The following is a 20,056-nucleotide window of genomic DNA, read 5'->3' as shown; positions in this document are numbered from 1 at the left end:
TTCACAGAGATGGAGAAAGTGTGATGGATATAAAAGGCGCGGCCTCACTGACACCCGCTTCCACTGATCATGTTACCTTTATTGCAGGCAACAAAAAACCCTGTCATATTTTCAAGCCAACACGTTAAGTAATAGCCTCAGTGTCATATTTTATTTTGGACAGCTCTTTTGATTTATGTTGCAAATCACATCCGGGTAATTCAATGTGAATCCCAGTTTCTAAACTTCACATGGAAGCACAATTTAGGAACAAATCTGACTGTCCAGGCTATTTCCCACCCTGAGAGGCTGTACGGATGGAGGTGCTGCTATTCTGCTGACCTCATACCCTGTCTGTCATTCAAAAACAAAGCTTAAAATCTTCTGGCAGCCCAGAGTGCATTAAGAACCCCTTGCATGAAAAACACAATGATTGTGTGTGTGTGTGTGTGTGTGTGTGTGTGTGTGTGTGTGTGCGTGTGTGTGTGTGTGTGTGTGTGTGTGTGTGTGTGTGTGTGCGTGTTTATGTGTGTGTGAGAGAGAGCCAGTAGGAGACGGGAGGGAAAGGGAGGGAGGAGGAGAGTATGTGTATTGCACATCTCAACATCTTTAGTTGGGAGTACAGAGCACATTGTCCAGAGCTCATCCTGAACTCGTCAGCACCATGAAACATTTTGTGAGTGCACAGTGACAGATGGGGGCCTCTTGGTCCGCGTTGTGTTCTCGCTCTGGCTGTGTCTGTCCGGCTCTGGGTTTTTTCTCTCGCTGTGGTCTTTGTGGTTTCACATCACGGCTGTTTTGGCCTCTCCAGCTTCATTAAGGGCTCTGCGGTGTCCGAGTCGCTGTGGTGCTTTCTCTCTCGCGGGGGCTCGACTTTGCTGCAGCGCGTCCACGAGGGGGAGCGCATGTACCCACCTCTGGGCAGCACAGGCTGGTGGGAACCTGGGAACCAAACACACAATGACTTGTTAATAACAGGAATCCAGAGTGTTGGTGGATACAAATATGGAAACAGAAAAAGAAAATGTTTACTGGCATTAGTATACATAGCTCTACACCTGCTAAAAGGGATTTACAACTAGAAGCCTTGCAAGACAGAGTTCCTGCTTTCTTTCAGCCAAGCCTTTAGTGAAAATGGCATGCTTGCACACACATGCATACCAGCCATTTCTGGACAGGCCTCAGAATGTTCATTCAAGGTTACTGAGCCTAGGGGCCCAAAGTGTCAAGAGCTCCTCTGGCCTTGACCTGCAAAATGTCACGAAACACAAACAACCCAAAAAAAAAGCCCCCAAAGAAATGACATGACTACAAAAAACCTAAAACTACCAAAAAAAAGTAGCTAACCAAAATTACTACGAAGACACAGTAAACCCCCCCCCAAAAAAAAAAAAAAAAAAAAAAAAAACAGGTTCAAAACGACGAAGAGGAAAGACTACCATAATTTCTGTGTTTCTGCTCATATGTAGGAGAGGTGGTGGGGCCCATTGCCTCACAATCTGTTGTTGATGTTCTTGGGATCACATTGATTACATTTTTAGGGATTCCTCTAGAGCGTGAAAGTTAGGTAAATAAGAAACAGTTTTTAACTGATTTGCATCTGAGTGTACCGTTTTAGCTTAAACCAACTGTTCTTTTGTTGTCTTTTCAATATTAGACATAGAAGGTGGTCATTGCTGCTTTACACCACTTGGTGGTGATGTCCAACCTACCAGGAGGACACAAAGGCAAACGAGGGACAGACTGATAGAAAGCTGGCTGCTCGCTCCGCCTCACACTTTCCAGTCTAATGTTGGGTCTCTTAAGTGAAGGTCATTCTGAGTACCTGCAGGCTTATTTCTCCCCAGAGCCACATCCAGATCCTCACACACATTAGACACTGAGAGACAAAGAGGAAGAGAAAGGGGGAGGCAGGAAAGACATATTGATCTCAGAAGATTGATGGCGTCTCCACTGGATTTTAATTAGAGGGACAACAACCTCCTCAGCAGCATGAAGGAAGGAGTCTGCTGCAGCAAGCGCCGTGAACACCTGCTGATTGACTGCTTGTTGTGTTTATGTGGTTATATAAATGTGTGTGTGTGTGCTACGTGTGTGTTAAGCTTGGTGCTTTTCCATTCAGATTTCTGTTGGCCTGTTTCTGTCCTGAAATCTAATTGAAAGACATGCACTCAGGAAAATACTTGAAACACACACAGTGAAGTACATTCGCACCCCTGAGATGCAAAGTACTACATACCTCCCCACAACATACATAGACTTTCACTTTTCTCACTCGGTTGCAGTCACATGCACAGAGTACCCTGAGCTATGGGATACTGCACTGTATTCCTTCTGTGCTGCTGGCTAGCAGCCATCAGATTCTTCAGTCAGCGTGTTGCTGCATAACTTAATGTTTCTGAGACAGAAAACCTGTGAAGGCATATGAAAAACAACTGTTACATTTGCGTTTATAAGTAAATGCAAAGCGTTTGACGATTCTCATTAACCCCATTTATGGTAAACAATCAGTGCAATCATCAGCTCAGTCGGTGTTTGTGAACTGGGTCAAGGATTTTTTTTCAAGATAATGATCTGTAATGTCTTATAAAAGCCCAAAGCAGCCCCAAACGCAGTGAGTTGGGCTGCAACTGACCTTTTACATTCAAAGGAGCTTTACATATAGATGGTCTATAAAAAGTGTGGTCCTAAAGTATGAATGAATTAATAACCACAGAATGACCCAAGACAGAAAGCTGCTGCAGAAAGCTTTTTAACATACTTCTCTTCAGGCTACAACCCAAGCAGTGGCATCACTGCAGGTGTTTAACAGCAGATTGGAAACATCTGCATCACTGATTCGGGTGTTGCCTGTTGTGTTTTAGTTTGTCTGTTGAAGAGTTGTGCTTCCAGTGAGATCTTTCTGTCCTTCCACTGCAAACAAAAAACCCCATCAGAGATGCATCCTCTTGGGAAACGGTGAGTGCGTTCCAATCATAAACTGAATAAAATATGGATGTAGTCTCTGAAGTCACCCATAGGTTCCTGAAGAGCCAAAATTAAGCTCAAAATGGGTGGCTCTGTGGATTTGGCTTTGCCCTCTTGGCAGTACTGGACTCCTCCTCACACTCAGATAATCCCAAAAATGGGGATTTTAACATCAGGGTCCATGGAGATTGACTCTATTGTGTAGTCTTAAAGTGGCAATTTGAGGGACTGCAGTTTTTGACGCTTCAACATTTGCTTTACTTTTCAGCCCCATATTACCACACTATTAAGTATGCCAGAAAAATATTTGGCATGCCCGAATACATAGTATGTCAAATGCACTACACAGAAAACACCAGGATGTTCTACTGCATCCTGTTGCATTTGCCTGTATGCAAGCCAGAATTTTCTGGCTATTCTGATCCACAATCCTCTGTGCAGCATGCATGAGCAGGAGAGTAAAAGTTCAAGGTGAAATATTATCATTAGTAGTAGACTCCCCAGATGTATGTGTACTGCATGCAAAGTATGCACTTTGAAAGAGCCGCTGCAGTATGTGCTAAAACAAAAAAAAAAAGGTTGGATTTTGAACAGAGCAACTGTAGTAAACAAGCTATAAATGGACAATGAATTTCTGTTTCTGCTCCCTATTTTCTGCATCACTTCATCCCTTTGCATGCCTACTTGTCTACAACATCATTGGCCGAGTCCTTAAACCGAATACCCGCTCTAAAACACAACTCACATTATTTGAACATGAGGAAAAATCAACCAGACAGAAACACAATAGTCTGCAATGTCATCAGTTAAAACCCTGCTACTGCTCCAACAATAAAGAATAGGAGGCCCAAGCTATGCCTGTGGTAGTTTTTCAGGGATGTGGGTAAACTCTATGGTTCATCAGAGTCATTTGACTATAAAACAAAGAGCAAACCAACTGGACAAAGTCAGCCTTTTGTTCTGCGCCTCTGGAGCTGCTCTAGAACGAGACGCTTGATGAAACACGAAGTACAGTATGTTCTCGGCTCTCTGGCTATGAAGTACAACTGATCAATTCACTAATTCACTAGTTTTACTGTCCACGAAAATGCAATCTGATGTGAAAGACAGGAACATAGGACTGGACAAATAGAAGACAGACAGCAGAGTAATCAAAACAAACAAGACACAAGCATCTATAAATAATGTTCTGGTGGAGTTACTCAGATTATTATACTGTTTAAATGGCTTTGAAGGACCAGGCTTGGTTTCCAGGAGGGAAAAGTGAATTATTCAAGAAGAACCCACATTTAGCATGAACTCACTTACCCATCCTCTCCTCTCCCTTCTCCTCTCCCTTTAACCTCCCCCTCAACTCCTACATGCCCTCAACACACTGGCACACACTCAGCACTTTCCCATGGAGAATAATGCTCACACAGCACAGCGCAACACTTCCACATTTGCAACCTTTGACACAATTTAATTAAATCAAACTCCTTCTCATTCTCCTTCACCCCGAACTCACTGATGACTTTATGGATGAATAAACCGACTTACTAAAACTGAAAAATTGCCTTGCGTGAAAATGACAGGGCTGAATAATAAGGGAGGTTTTGGGAAATCCAGATGAAACAGAACAGCTGGTCCTCACAGCTGAGATTTGTGCAATAAGTCGCTGTTTGCATAAATCCTTTCTCTCACACACACGCCCACCCAGTCATTGTCTGCACAGCACAAGATCTGTATGGGACAATAGAATATCTTTGTTCATGTGATTTTGATGGTTAGATGAACACACTGAAAAGTGTATTTTGACAATGAGAATGCTTGCAAATGACATGTGATGTGGTAATAACTCTGTACGGTGGAGAACAAATAATCCAATCACACATTAGCATCCTATTGTATTTCCTACGCAATAAATCAGATGATTGATGGACATTTTCCCCCCAAAAGGACTCACAGCATCAAAAGTTTAAAACAATCTGTATATATTTTGTAGACCTGTATGCAAAACCATTTTGCAGTTGTTCTACAGTGTCTGTCTGCAGACAGCAATCTTGGTGGCTGCGTCTATCTTGGATTGTTATCCTTCCTCAGCACAAGCTGTATCTGAGACAGACATGGAGACAGAGATTGGGAATGAAGGATAAAGACAAGCGGAGAGACAGAGGGTGAAGCAGCGGATGATTGTCTGTGGTGGGGCCGAGACAGAAACGGCTCACAGGTAGAAGAGAGAGATTTTTTGAAGCGAAGTTAAAGAAAGGCGTTGCACAAAATGATGTGTCTCACGTCGAAAGGTTAAAGACTTTCTAAAAGGAAGAAATGTTTCCGCGTTCTCAGATGGTTGATCTATTTTTATTCAGCTTCTGCAGGTAAAAATACTAGCGTGAATGACACACGCTGCTCATTGTGAGGTTGTCGCTTCTATTAATTAGCATTAAAAACTGATTAATCATCTGGATATGTCATTCTGAGTGTGCAAACATTTAATTACTGTTGAGATTTTGTTTTTGTCACAGATCTGAGGCTGTGTAAATTTAATCGTTTAACATCACAACAGTGATATACAGCTGTATGTTTCCTGACAGCAGGGCTTCATCTTGATAAGCAGAAAGCAAAGCAGCGGATGTGAGGCCTCGGACTGAAAGCCTCTTGGCTGTTGCATCTCCTGCACCTGGCTACTGAAAAGCAGCTGTGACCTGTGAGTGATGAGAGGAAGAGGGAACTTGGTGTGGTGGTGTTGGAGAGGACAGCTGAGAGAGCGGACAAGCTAAAACTGTTTAGTCTGCTCGGTTGTGGGAACAGCGTGAGAGTGTAGCCAGGTAAATATGGATACTAGAATAATTAAGCAATTTGTTGTGGTTTGAGGCTTAAGTTTTGCTGGTCAAATTCTTTGAGAAGTGAATAAAATCATGGCAAAACCATAGACTGGATCAAAAAAATAAATGAAACGTGATCTCTAATGATGCATCGAATCTGAAAGAACTTCTTATCTTATTACTGTTGGAAGATTTAACAGTAAGACTGACAAAAATATATTATATTTGGTTATTACTTTGACAGAGCAGCTCAGACAACTAGCAACTCACCTGCATGAGTTGCATAGAAAAAATCAACAGAATAGGTCATTCAGTACATAAAAATCTCTCAAATTGTTGGTGAGTTAAAGCCACAACAAACTCATACACACACTACTGCAAACACATACACAGTCTTAAGAGGAAACACACAAACACGATTGAAAATGCTAAGGAGATTATGAGAAGAATAGCCCATTGTTATTGTAGCATAATAATTTACTGAAATCCCGCCTCCATTTATTCCTATTTTTTAATTTACTCATTCATCCATTCCTTTTCATCAATGTATTTTCCGACTATCCTTTTGTTTGTTTCTACCATTACTGCTGCCATAGATATCATTAATGACTCCAATCATTTTTTGCCTTAACTGACTCAGAGACTGACACAGAGCTGCTTTCCATCGACAAAGAAGTCGAGTGTTTCTCCATAATTGCTGGATGTGTTAGTCAGAAACTGTTTGCAAACAAGTTCATATCAACCTAAGGTGATGATGTGTCAAAGTTTTGTTCACAACTTATTTCCGCTGCCCACAAGTCTGAAAAAAAATATATCTTATTGCAAGTTAAAGTAAATCTGTTGCTATGATCTCCAGCAGTGTGACTCAGTTAGTCACGCCATGATGGTGATTATCTAACCACAAATCTGTTTTCCACTACAGTTGTCTTCACGCTAGCAGCAGTGAGAAATAAACTCTTTGAGCCTTAGTCAATTTGTTATAGTTAACATAATAAATGAAACAGTGATTTCTGAGTTTTGTTAAGGCATTTTACTTAAGTGCAAAGTACACTGCACTCAACAATACACAAAGTTTTATTCAGAAACAAAGAAAGTGGGTCTTTCCCACTTTGTCCCATTTAAATAATTGGCCGTGGAGCTGCAGACAGCAACATATAGCACAGATGGCCAACTGAGACCATAACTAACACCTAACAAGCTGCGCCTTGATATGGAAAATAAGTAATGAACAGAAAGTGTAAGAACACTGCTGTTGTTTAAGGACGAGATGCTGTAATGAGAAATAAAGAGTTATAGAAGCATGTAGAAATAATATGAAAAAACTGACTATTTTTTTCTTCATATATAAAGAGTGGAGTCCACCATTAGGTTCATTTTTAAGTCATTGTTACCATTATGATGAATATCTGTTTTGTTTTTTTTACTTTAAACCTGTTTTCAACCAAAGTACAAGAATTGGTTACAACCCCAAGTCGATGACAGTTTCACAATTGAAAGTCTGACACTTTTATCAAGAAAAATATGGTGTTTCAAACTGTCTGACTGGCACAGTTGATGCACAGAATACACAATATTTGTAAGACGTGGTGTCAGTGGACCTTTAAATCTTAAGCTGGCGTGAAATCCTGTGTGCATGCTGAGAGGCAGGAGAATCGGAGGAGGAGAGAGTTCACTGTCCGCATGCAGGATGAGGCTCACAGGTCATAAATTAAACATGGAAAAGATTTTGTGCTTCCTTGTGCGAATCGGAAGGAAGACGCGCTACCCTTTATCCTGTACCTGCTGCTGTGGTGACACTCACGCAGGGTGAACTGTCTCTCCTCTTTAATATGCATTTGTGCATGAGGCTCAACACAACATTGTTTCCTTCATTCCAGCTTTCCAGAATGATTCAATTCTAAATGTACAAGGGCAGTTTAACCTTTTAAAGGCATTCATCCAGACACTGAAAAAATGTTTTCTTGATGAGTCCCTGAAGGAAGTCACATGACATTTTAAATCATTATAGCTCAGCAGGCCCTTTTAGGATCCTGCCGGCCAATAATGATGTGAAACTCTCTATCTTACACACACACACACACACACATACACACACAGACATACACATAGATATGAATGTTCTACTTCCCCTGGGTCACTGAGTAATACCACACTGAGAATAACAGTTTTTATGTTCTCTTTTGCAGGCATTTTCAGTCCTAATAAAGTCAGTGAGTTGAGGTAAAGGATTGAAGAGAGGGAAATTAATTTGGAAAATGCCTTAATTGCCAATCATGAGCAACACACTGACGCAAGCTTTTTAAAAATAAACTTAAAGGGAAAAAATATGCAAAGCAAATAAAATGCTAGGAAGTAGTTTCAAATGATTTGTGTTTGCATAAATTCATATTTGTGCATGGGCCAGGGAGCAGCAGATCTGTCCAAATACTTGTGTGTATTGTGAGAACATATACAATTCTTTTTAGCAGGCCTTACCTGCTGGGGACTCGTTGTGGTTCTCCTCATCGGAATCTGCAAAAACTTCAGCCAGTTCCTGGTCAGACATGTCCGTCAGCTCAGTCAGATCCAGAAGGTCAAAGTGCACCTCCAAAGAAGACACACTACTCAGTGGCTCTATGAAGAGAGAGAAAACAGAGCACTATTAGTCTGGAGGGAGGTTGGGGATTTAAAATGATCCACAGTGTATCACAAAAGCACCTCTTTAAAAAAAAGAAGTGGGGGATAAACTGCAGATATACTCAACACAGAGTGTCTAAACACATCATATAACACTCTGGAATCTTCATTGTACTCATAATCAGATCAATAGCTGGCTCTTGCAGCACTATTGTAAAATCAATTTCAAGACAGTTTTACTCTTTATTCACTTTTATCTGTACATCTCTTGCAAAGCTAAGCGTGCTCTTTGTCAGAAATATTTCACATGCGGCAGATTTCTTGAATCTCACTGCAGCCACAGTGTCTCTGTCTCAGCATGACACCTGTGTTTTCATGCAGGCAGTCACTGAAGAATTGAAACAAGAGCTACAGTCAGGGGAGATGAAAATAGCCAGTTCTTCAACGCACTGTGATCTCCATCTTTCCCCTGGGTGTGTTGCACCTGTTCATTTCTGCACAAGATTCCTCTGCAGGCAGGAGTGACTACTGCTGCACACAACAGGGTCAAACTCACATGTGCTGTGCATCAACATACCTCTGCATTCCAATAAGGCTGCCCCCCAAAGCTGAAATTTGGAGGTAATGTATGTAAAGTGAAAATTATTCAGACGCTGTACATAAAGCCTCTGCTGCTTGTCTCAGCATCGCTCAAGTTAGGAACCAATTCTGCGTAATAGAGCTGAACTCATCTACCATTATAGGGAGAGAGATGCTAGGAGACTGCACTGAGGCAGATGGAGGTGTATTGCCTGTCTGCTATGCAACGTCAAGTCTGAATGAAACCCTTCACTGGCTGTTTGTGGGTGTGACTTTGTGGAGAAAATTATGGGTTACGTGACAAGTTGAAAGCTGTTATTATCTTATGTCACTTGGCTGCTGTTTTCCAGGCTGTTTAAGATCATGCTTTAGGTTGAAGAGGCAAATCCCACTCTCCTGGTGCTCTTTGTCTGCTGTTCCATCTGAGTCACAGCATCGTCCTCCTGATAGAGCACATATTGATTTAAAGACTGATCGTCATGCTGAAGCAGTGGCTGATCGTTTGCCATGTTTCAGATATATTAAAAGCACTCAACACCAGACATGCCAGGAGGCACGTGGAATGAAAAATAAGGCAGCAGAGACTATGATAGAATATAAATAAGAAATGAACAATGAAAATATAAAAGCTTGGGAGTTTAAAGTCTAAAGGCGATCAACAGATCAAACAAAAAGGCTGACTTTCTCTCTGTCCTTTATATCACCCCAAACCTTCTGCTCCACTCCAAATGTACCAAGTTTCACTGTCATATTCATAAGCAGGGCTGGGCCACATGCCGGCCATGACCCAGGTAAATATGACATGCATGAATATTCATAAAGCCAGTTAACATGTGGCCAGCATATAAAAGCTCCAGGGAAAATAATTTTTTAAATTGTAATGTCCACAAAAGAGAGAAACAGGGACAGAGAATGACAATAAAGAAGAGGGCAGATTAACAAAGGGAACTCAAGAAAGAGAGAAATTGAGTAATTGTGACAGTATTTCTCATTATTTTGAGCATTTTTACAAAAGAAACAATTGAATCAATTGATTGATTGTTTAATAGAGAAAATAGTTAGCAGATTAATCTATTATGAAAAGAATTGTTTGTTTACAGTCTGATGCAAAATAGTTTAAAATGAGCATCACCTCAACCAAATAAAGTAAAATGCTTTTTTTTTTTTTTTTTTTTTACATTATTGCATGATTAATAATAATAATCAAATGATATAGAATAGAATATAACAGTCACATGGGACATTTTACTGCCTTGGGTACTTCTTACTTTTAAAACATACTTAAAAAAATACCTTTACTGTAGTAGTTCAATGTGGTACTTTTACTTAAATAAAAGATCTGATGACTTTTTCAACCACTGCAAATCTCAAACTTCCAAATTGGACTGTATCGAGAGCTGATTGAGGCTCGACTTCACATTCCTCCTCTACAGTAACAGAATATATTGTCCCTGTGAAGGCTCTACAGCTACATGGCAATTCATTAAAGCGTTAAGCGAAACCATTTTCAATTACCACACCATTAACCACTGCGCAGCGTGTAATGAAACAGCAGCAGTGATCAACAGTCAGAACTGTTTTGTCTGCTGTCTGGTAGTGGTTCATTATATTCAGTGTAGAAACACTGCAAGATGCAATTACTGGTTGACAGAAACACATAGGACCTGCTATTTTATTCATTTCATATTTCTCCACTTGCTTCCTGCTTATATTTGTGAATATATGTTTCTTTTACCTCAGGCTAGAAGGCGCCTGCTGACAGCTATCAGTCTTTTTGACCCCCTTTTTAAGAACAGAGAAGAAACTGGAGGCAGTGAAACAGGGAGGTTGGAAATTGTGGAGGAGGAGATGAAGAGAAACAAGGAGAGGCAGAATGATGGGAGGAGAGGGAGAGATGAAGCCTGCTAGGAAGGAAAATGTTAAAGAATGAGGGCGGAAAGTAGATAAGAAGGAAGGAACGCATTATGTAAAGCAAAACACTAACTGCATTATTGTCTGCCATTATTTTCAATTGGCTACAAGGTTATTCCCATTCTGCTGCGCTTGTTTTTTAAGCACCTCTTCCCCATCTCTTTTTTCTTCTTCCACACCCTTTCTCCTTGAATAATTGATCAGTACGTTTTCTCTCCCAGGCAGACGCACTGAAACAACTGCCTCCATCACCAGCGCCAATCAGTGGAGCTTTGAGACGCCAGTGGGGAGAACTGACAATGGAGAATTCATGCTGAGATAAAAAAAAAGAAAAAAGACTTGGTGCCTAAAGCAGATGGATGATGTAAAGGACCACTGTCTGTTCTTACAGCATGCATACAGCCTGGTGACACGTGAAGTCAAATTTGTGTCTTGTGATTGGTTTCAACAATTTATTTCATTTTTTTCTCTTCTGCACGCCTTTAATGTCACAAATAATAGCCATGACTTTGAAGTTATGCATGCAAAATAGAGGCCCCATCAATTCACAGAAAAGAAAAATGTTTCCTTTAATTTGGAATAGCACAAAAAGACAAATGCGTGTTTGCTTGCTGACAATTTAATCTTCTATAAAGAAGCTTCATTTTCTTCCTCCGTTCCTCTCTCTGCATGAGGAAAGGTACAGTAAGGTTCAACTGATGGAACAAAGAGTAGGGAGGATGGGTAAGAGGGAGGAGTTCACATTTGGGAGAAGGGATAAGGGAACAGAGGGGCTGTGCCTTGCATGTAGGATCTGTGTAATCCTTCTCGCTCTCTTCATCAGGGAGCTGAGGTCATTCGTCAAGCCCGGGCAGCTTGTAATGATGGAGTGAAGGCCATTGAGAAAGGCTAAGGTGTTAGGATACTACATTAAACACGCAATGCCAAGAAATGTGTTCTCTTAACAATATATGCTGTTAAGAGCGTTTTTTTCCCCTCACAGTGACTAAGCATGCAGACACTTGTTCATACTTGTCCAGTTATCTTCTGTTGCATTGTTCAACTGACAGGTAAATAAAGTGTATTTTTTTTATAATTTTGGGAACACACACACACAACTGAGTGCATCAACACTAAAAAATGCAGCAAAACTCCAGTACATCATGCTTTATTCAACACCCTGATGAAAACAAGTTAGCTGAAAATGTTTGATGATTAAAGCATAGTTTACTGGAACAGAGCTGAACAAAATGTTTTAATTTAAGCTTTGAAATAAGTTATACTAGACTTTTTGAATCCCACATTCCTTTCTGTTATTTAAGATCAATACAAACAGATTTTTTCGTTTTAAGACTACCGCACAGCAGTCACCATACATTTTTAATCTTCAATTCCATCCAACCTATTGCAATAACAAAGGAGAATTTATCCGCACTGCAGATAAATGCAGATAAATATATAGGTTTGCATGCATCAGTGCAACCTTTCTACCTGCTAATTGTTGTTTTTCAGTCATTTAGTTTCCACAAACCAACTGCCAACTTGTTTTCTTTCTGGGATACTAAAATATTCTGTATTTTAAGGTAAGCAGTTTGCTCCAGGCCTAAAAATAAATGTTGAACATGACTCAGACCCCCTTTTTTGGAGATAAAACTGCAGCGCTAGTAAGCAATTTGTTTCTGTGACATTCATGATGAAGCTGTATGGTGAATGTGTGCTCTATGGACAAAACCTTAATGGATAATCTCCATAAAATATAAAGAGAAGTTAAATTAAAAAAAAATGTGATTTCTCTCTCTTTCTCAGTGAAAAGAGATAGAACTAATGTACTCGGATAAGAGGGATAATCATTTTGATTATTATGAATATTTCCTTTCATTTCTCTTTGCTTCACATACTATTAGCTGACCTGCGAGGTGGAACAGCTACTTAGTGGGCCACGTTAAATCATCGAGACACAGACATTAGCCTCTGGATGAGCTGTCTCTCTGAAAAAGGGTTTGGGTAGTGAAGCAGATAAAGGTCGCCTTGTCACCCATGTAGCCCCAGTATCTGTCTGTGTTTCTGTGCACTGGGGTCTGAGTCTGACACATACAGGGAAGCCTCTGTGTGGGACTGATGCACAACGAGGTCTTTCAAACAAGATTAAGCTGCAGTAGGCTTTGAGTATGTGGGACCAGAGAACCCAAAATAGGCAGCGATCATTCAATGCAGTAAAGATCAGAGAAGAATCAACCTGGACTCGACTGGACGAGGATGTAGATATGACAGATGGCTGAATGTTACATGAAAGAGTCATATGTGGGATTCATTATGTACATTTTACTGTATGGGTCCAGTATTGACTGTCACTGATAAGACTCTCTTTAAGGTGACACTGGTCAACTGTGATTTTGGCAATTTTGCTTCCATAGCATGTCTTCTTCCAGACTAGTGGAAGAAGAATTTTTATCTGTAGATGTCTCATATAGTCACCAAAAGTTATCATTCAATAATGCCTTATTTGCATATTTTAAAATACATTTTCAGAAAACTTACAAAATATAAAACACAATTATTGCAATGTAAGTAGTCATCTTTGGAAGATTTGTGGTGACAGCTCATAGTTAGAATTTTTACACTCCCTTTAAAGGTCTTGCAGGATTTATGGAATTTTACAATATTTATCTTTAAATTCCATTTTTCCTCAAGAACTCGCCACATCAGTAGAACTTACATACATCAAACTTTCAAAAATTAATTTCTAACTATATTCTAACTAGATTCTAAAGATACACAGTCGCCCATAAAGTTGGAATAAAATATTTTTTATCTCCTTCCATGAAATGATTGTGACAATGTGATTTATTCTTGATAGATAAGGTCTCAAAACTTTATTAATCAATCTCTTCCAAAAACATATCACAATGAAAATTAAACCACAATTAACAGTGGATTGTGTCTGAAAACAAATTTATTCCAATTTATGCTGTGACCGTGTTTAATTCATAACCTGATTTATAGAACATTTTCTTAAATTCATGTTCTGAAAATGTATACAAATAAGCACATCTTTAACCCTTTATCTGGCAAAGAACTATATTTGGTAACTTCAGTGGATATCCAAAACTGGGTCCCCATGTCTCTCTGTGAGGTCGTAGAACCACATGGATTTCTTCCAGTAATATTTCGAGTACAAAGTTGCAAAAAGTGAAAAAACAAGAAAAAAATGTGCAGATTTATGAGATTTGCGCGCAGATTTGCCATTTTAATCTCTTAAATCTGCAACTTTTTTTTCTTGTAGATTTGCCACTTTGATCTCGTAAACTTTTTTCTCAAAATATGACCCCCCTCCCCCGGGTCCATATGTTTTTTTTTTTTCACATTCCACAGTCAGACACATTCTGGCTGTATGTAATATATTCTCTAGGGTTTAAATTTGGAATTTGCAAGTATTTCAATGAGTGCCCTATTAAGGGTTAATAAGATAATGCTTCATCTGTATTTCAGAAAATTTGTAATAGAAAAACCAACTGGACAAGCATCATAGTGATCTGTACTTCAATTTCTATCAAATTCACCTCTAACGATATCCTCTGCCCCTCTACTCAACCTTCCTCCTCTCCTTCTGTGTTGGAGACGCTTGTTATTGATCAGATATCTTGCTCAAAGCAATTTGGACCCATAATTACCCTTTAACACCTCGTTACCACCAATGAATATTAATCACCATTTCACATTCTTATTATCGCCTTCTCTCTACGTCCCCCAGTACTCACGTCTCTTCTCGGTGATGTGCAGCAGGCTCGCAGTGTGCCCCGACAGGCCGCTCTCCTCCTCCTCCCCTGCTGGGTGGTGGAACAACTCCTTGGATAGGTCACCTGAGCTGGAGGGCTTCAGCAGCTTCTGGATGTCTTTATTGGGCTCTATCAGCACACACAGACAGGGAGAGAGATAGTGAGAGGGAGCAGAGGGAATAAAAAAATGAAGAGATATCGATCACAGGTTTTAAGATTACATTACAGATCCCGGATTATATGCTCTAGTTAACCGTAAATCTCAGGTCCAGATCTAACCCAGAACAATTTAAGGTATTGGGACGTTGCAGTAAAATCTACAAAGACACATCTTGAGGAATTAAGGCGAAGAAATCACTTAGTATTGACTAAGTGATTATCCTCCTATTATATAACCAATGTTGTGTTTTTCACTCATTATCACATCTAAACCTGACAATAATCTCCAGGTATCTGCACCATCTGCCCACTGTAATGCCTTAATATCGAAATCTGTTTCCTCTAATATATTCTTTACAGTCTACACTCTCGTTTGTCAACCCTGTATCAATTTCTATTTACATGTGTATACGCAGTGTTAACAGTTTTATAGATGTGTGATTCTTTGAAAGGTGATTTGTTTACTTGGCGGTGGGCAGACAGCTAATTTAACAGTTGTTATGTTCCAATAATGAAAATGCATTTGGGAGTGGTCACGCTCTTCAAGATGCTTCACAATTAAAATAGAAAAAAACAAGTTCACACAGGGTATTAACAAAGTCTGAAAATAGTGGGTACTTAAAATAGCATCTCTTCAAATGCAGGCGTACGCACAAACTCTGCTGGTCTGTTAGACACAGCTGAGAACACAGTGGAGTATGTGATAAGACTGAGTGAGGTAAGGACAGGATTGGAGAAAAGCTGCACATTAAACTGAAAGAATACAGAGAACTGAATTACAACATCAATATCTTAATTTGAGGCTGAAGTGATGTGAGGACGGGTTATTTTTGTTGCAACAAATTAAGCTTGTCAGATAAAATTATACAATAAATTTAAACTAGTACAAACTAGAAAAAAATGGCATTTCAAAGGGGAATTACCATGAAAAACACTGCCATACAGACTTTGTATGCATGGAGCAACATTTTGCAAAAATGATGGCAGAGCTGATAGAAAGACGTGTGGGAGTAAAGCAGATTCCTGATGGGCATCACCAGATGGCGGGTGAGGCTATATCTTCTTGCAGTATGCTCCTAGACAGTTGAATTTCTCATTTCAGATTAAAAGTGTGTTAGAGTCAAGGCCAAGCCAGAACATGATGGATTCTGCAGCACAGCATTCATCGCTGGCTATTGATTGATTTCCCCAGCGAGGCGCCACAGAAACTGAAAGATTATAAAGTTACCTCTGCTGTTATAATGAAATGTTTGTTTAATATTAAGACTATCTATCAGCAGCTTTGGTTTCCATTTCCATCGCCTTCTTCAGCAAACAGTCATTATAGAAGTCATGCAGGACTGCAGTTTCTGACCTTTCTACCATTTATCAGGTTTATTATCCACCCCTCCATCCAGGCTCCAACCTTATCTATTAACCCTAAAATAAGCTTTTTGTTCTGGGGAAATGCCGTCATGAGCGCAATTAGCTGTTAGAGCTGCAGAGCAATCATGGAAAAAAAGTTTTAATAAGCTATTTGTGTACAGACATTTCTAATACACATCACTTTACTATATGTCATATAAAGAAATCCTGTTTCAGTCCACAGATAGACAAATCATCTAAAACGTAAATCTGTAAATCTGTTCTTTTCTCATGTTTTGTGTGCTCATAATGCCCAAATGTTGAGTATTTTGTTGGAAGATGAGCCTGGCTCTCAGTCAAGATGTTATCAGTGACAGAAGAACACAGCTTTCAAGAAAGTCAGAGCATTATCTGCCTGCAAAGGAGGACAAGCTCACACAGATGGCCTGATCTAGCTGCCACCTGCCGAAACGGCTGTGAAGAAGTTATAGTAAAACAACAAGAATAGAAGTTACTGCTGATTAAAGTCAGTCAGCTTTCATAAATGTGGTCCTTTCAGGCAATGGCTGACCCTATGTCCTGCTGTCAGCCAGCCAGACAGACAGCCAGACAGACAGACAGACAGACAGACAATGATGTAGTGTACGGTTGCCAAAAGTTGAATCAAACTCAGTGTCACGGTTCAATAAATCAATGGCTATTTGTAGCGAAGACAGGAGGAATTAAAATCCTCTCAACACCCTTTTCTCCAGGTAATTCTGCTTTGCGATTGCTCTCATCTTCTGTACTTTATTACAATGTTTTTGGTTTTTTTACTCTGCAATGAGTATTCCATTACAAATCTCTCTAGAAATAGATGAATTAATTAACATGGGGAAGAGTTAAGAAAATGTTGACTTCAGGATTAATTTTCAAAACCGTTTATGGTGTTTTTGTTGCATTTTCCAGCCATGTTTAATCCTCTTAAGGATGGTTGAAAATGCTAATTTGTGGCTGTTAATTCGGAACAGCCATGCTACAAATACTGCTCTCCAGAAGTCAAACTTTGTGACCCTGTCCAGTGATACATCACAATAATGATGTTCTCTCTAATTCAATTTCATCGTAATGAACAAATAATATCCCCATTTGTCATGGGCAGGTAATTCTGGATGAACATGTAGTGCTCAGATGCTATCTGTAAACAATGATAAGTGGGATGAAGCCATGGCAGGATAAAGATTATATCTGCTGAAATTGCACCTTATAGTGGCTGCAGAGACATTGTTTTACCCCAAGGTACAATCGAGTAATAAAGCAACATTTTAATTGTGATTGAATGCACACTGCAGGTTTGGTGAATTTAATAAACTGTCCTACTATTCTTTGCCTCTCAATATGAGATGGCCATCTTTGCATTTATGAAAGCTAATGTTATCATCTGTTACATCTTGAGACTTATATACCCTACATTACTGACCCTGGACTATATATAAACTACATTGCAGTCATCTGGATGTGCAGATTCAAAAGTGCAATAGTAACACAGAGGCATGCAATGCTACCACACAACACTGGCTACTCTGGATGGCCTTTACACAAAAGGCCATATGCGTCCACTATTGTACTGCAATTTGGATCTCATCAGTCCAGCTTTTGCATGGTTGATTTACAGTGTGTGGATATAAAAAGACCTGCACTGCTAGGCAATAGATTAAACATGAAGCTTGAAAGAAGAAATGAACCCTCCACAATTGGATGCTGGGAGAGGAAAATGATCAAAGACAAAAAAAACATGGTGCACTGCTATATTTAAACCAAATATATATATCAGTGACTCAATCTTGCAGAGACAATCAGAAAAATGTAGTTACATGGTTTTAACTATTATTCAGCCCTATCATCTAGAAAGTGTCCATGCAATGCCTAACACATTTGAACATGCTGTTTTAAGAAAGACACTAACTTGCATCAGGCATGGTAGCCAAAGCACAAATCATTTAAAAGACAAAGACACTCTGCAAATGTGACAGAAGCTGTGGCACAGACAAAAGAAAGAATAAAAAATGGCTCTTACCTGGGCTCCCTGCCCCTCCCTGTGCCTCCATGCAGCTCAGCCGAGAGTGTCCTGCTGTTCACCACACCAGCATTAGAGAGTGGAGTAGACAAACGGGGAGGGAAGTAGGGAGAGGCGAAGGGAGAGTGTGTCTGTGTGTGTGCATATGAGAGAGAGTAGGGTGGGTGGGTAGACACAACGAGACCTCTGCTCTCCACAGACTCTCTGCTCCTCCTTCTTTCTTTTTTTTGTCACCCGTTGTTCTAGATTTCCCAAACAGGTGATGCTGGTTTCCCCTCTCGCTCAGTCCACCTGCCCTGCTCTGCCATCAGAGCCGTCTGAGTGCTGCACTGCCTCACAGAGCGAGTCCACCACAGAGAGGGAGCTCTGGGAACAGCGACATCACTGCAAATTTCTAAGCCACTTGTTTTAGTAAATGCAGCATTGTGAGGCTTGGCTTGGTATGTACAGAATACACAGAGAGAGATCCAGGGCAAATGAGGGAGAGAGAGAAAGAGAGAAAGGGAGGGAGGGAGGGCTGAGCTGGCAGCCTGCCCAGACTGAGACAGAGAGAGAATGGGGTGTCAGGGAGGTCTATGGACCACTGGAGGGAGGAGATCGCACGTGTGAATAAGTATCCCTGTGTGTATCTGCACGACTGTGACATTATTAATTGTGGATATACTTCAAATTAAGTTATAAACCTGATGATTGGTCAGTTCATGTTACATACACAGCTCAGGTGTGGCTCCTGGTGGAACCAAGGCAGATTAAAAGGGATATTTGGCAATCAAGCACAGCAGGACATGACAAATAATAAATATACCCATATTGCTTGTCTGTGATAACAGAATGAAAATGTTAAGTCCATACCTTTACAAAAGCAGAAAAATGGTGCTTCTTTCTGCTGAACAGAATCAGTTGGTAGAGCTCGCTCTCTAGTGGTGGGTTCAGGTAATCATGGGATATTGTAGCCATGCCTGTAAAACCACCAGAAACTACAACTACACCATCATCGTAAAACCCTCCTTCTACTTCTGTGACGAGAGTATGTCACAAGAAGCAGAATAGAAAACAAAGAGTTATTCAAAGTCTTTTCCAGTTAGAAAACGGCATCAAATGGCCCCAAAATAAATATTACATCAAATAATTATATACTTATCGGAACATCTGGCATCATCATCAATTCAATTTGTCAATTTCTTACCTGCTAAATTAATTACGTTCCCATCAGGCTCATCTGTAGGCTACTCTGTGTTCATTTGCAGATGCTAGCATGCTAACATGCTAAACTAAGGTGGTGAGCAAACATTACACCTGTGCAGCTTGTTATTGAGCTGCCTGTTTCCATAAAATGTATGTATATTATTAAATATATATACTTTAATTTTACATGCTGTAATCTAAAGTGTTATAAAAAATCACATATAAGATACACAAGCTGCATAAAATTGAAATGTTATAGTTACAAATATCCTTATAAGCTCACAAGTATAATATTTCCCCCCTCACGTCTGAAAACTCCTTGTATAGAAGAGTCCTGAACTCATTTTCTCAATACCAGGCGAAGAATGTCAAACAGTTCTTGTTCTCCAAGACTTCTGTCTTCACTGGGATACTTCAGACCATCTGCAACTACTTCAAAACCGCCACAAACACAACAATCCGCTGGAATTTCACTGCAAAGTCCTGACCAGTAGGATTTGGGGAAACATGACTCGAGCACCACAAGGACCCATAAGCAGAGGTTTAATGTGGTAATTTCAGGGAGGTAAAGTACACTGTGAGGAGATGGGGTTCTTTCATGGGATTTTGGGAATGCAGTGTCCAGATTATACACACATCATGATGTAAATATCGATAACCAATACTCGAAGACTGCCAGTAGACTTCAATAATGGGGCTAA

General features: G+C 40.0%; 1 protein-coding gene across 1 annotated transcript; it reads right to left on the bottom strand.

Moving 5' to 3' along the window:
* Positions 1–495: 495 nt before the first annotated feature.
* dbndd1 (dysbindin domain containing 1) lies at positions 496–18,647 on the bottom strand. Its single transcript, XM_059324026.1, has 4 exons — positions 18,171–18,647; positions 14,594–14,740; positions 8,226–8,363; positions 496–921 (listed from the first exon to the last, which is right to left on the bottom strand). The coding sequence occupies exons 1-4, from the start codon at positions 18,199–18,201 to the stop codon at positions 767–769; spliced, it is 471 nt and encodes a 156-aa protein (XP_059180009.1). The 5' UTR covers positions 18,202–18,647; the 3' UTR covers positions 496–766.
* Between the last annotated feature and the right edge of the window lie 1,409 nt (positions 18,648–20,056).

The sequence above is a fragment of the Centropristis striata genome, chromosome 2, assembly GCF_030273125.1.
Source record: "Centropristis striata isolate RG_2023a ecotype Rhode Island chromosome 2, C.striata_1.0, whole genome shotgun sequence".
Taxonomy (NCBI): Eukaryota; Metazoa; Chordata; class Actinopteri; order Perciformes; family Serranidae; genus Centropristis; species Centropristis striata.
This window is presented reverse-complemented; position numbering and strand designations above follow the sequence as displayed.

What these genes read in the sequence shown, in the direction of transcription:
- dbndd1 (XM_059324026.1), bottom strand. Translation starts at nt 18,201, where the DNA reads ATGGAGGCACAGGGAGGGGCAGGGAGCCCAG. An exon ending in GGGAGGGGCAGGGAGCCCAG is followed by an intron (nt 14,741 to 18,170) that starts GTAAGAGCCATT and finishes GTGTGCTGATAG; the next exon opens with AGCCCAATAAAGACATCCAG. An exon ending in CCACAACGAGTCCCCAGCAG is followed by an intron (nt 922 to 8,225) that starts GTAAGGCCTGCT and finishes TTTGGTTCCCAG; the next exon opens with GTTCCCACCAGCCTGTGCTG.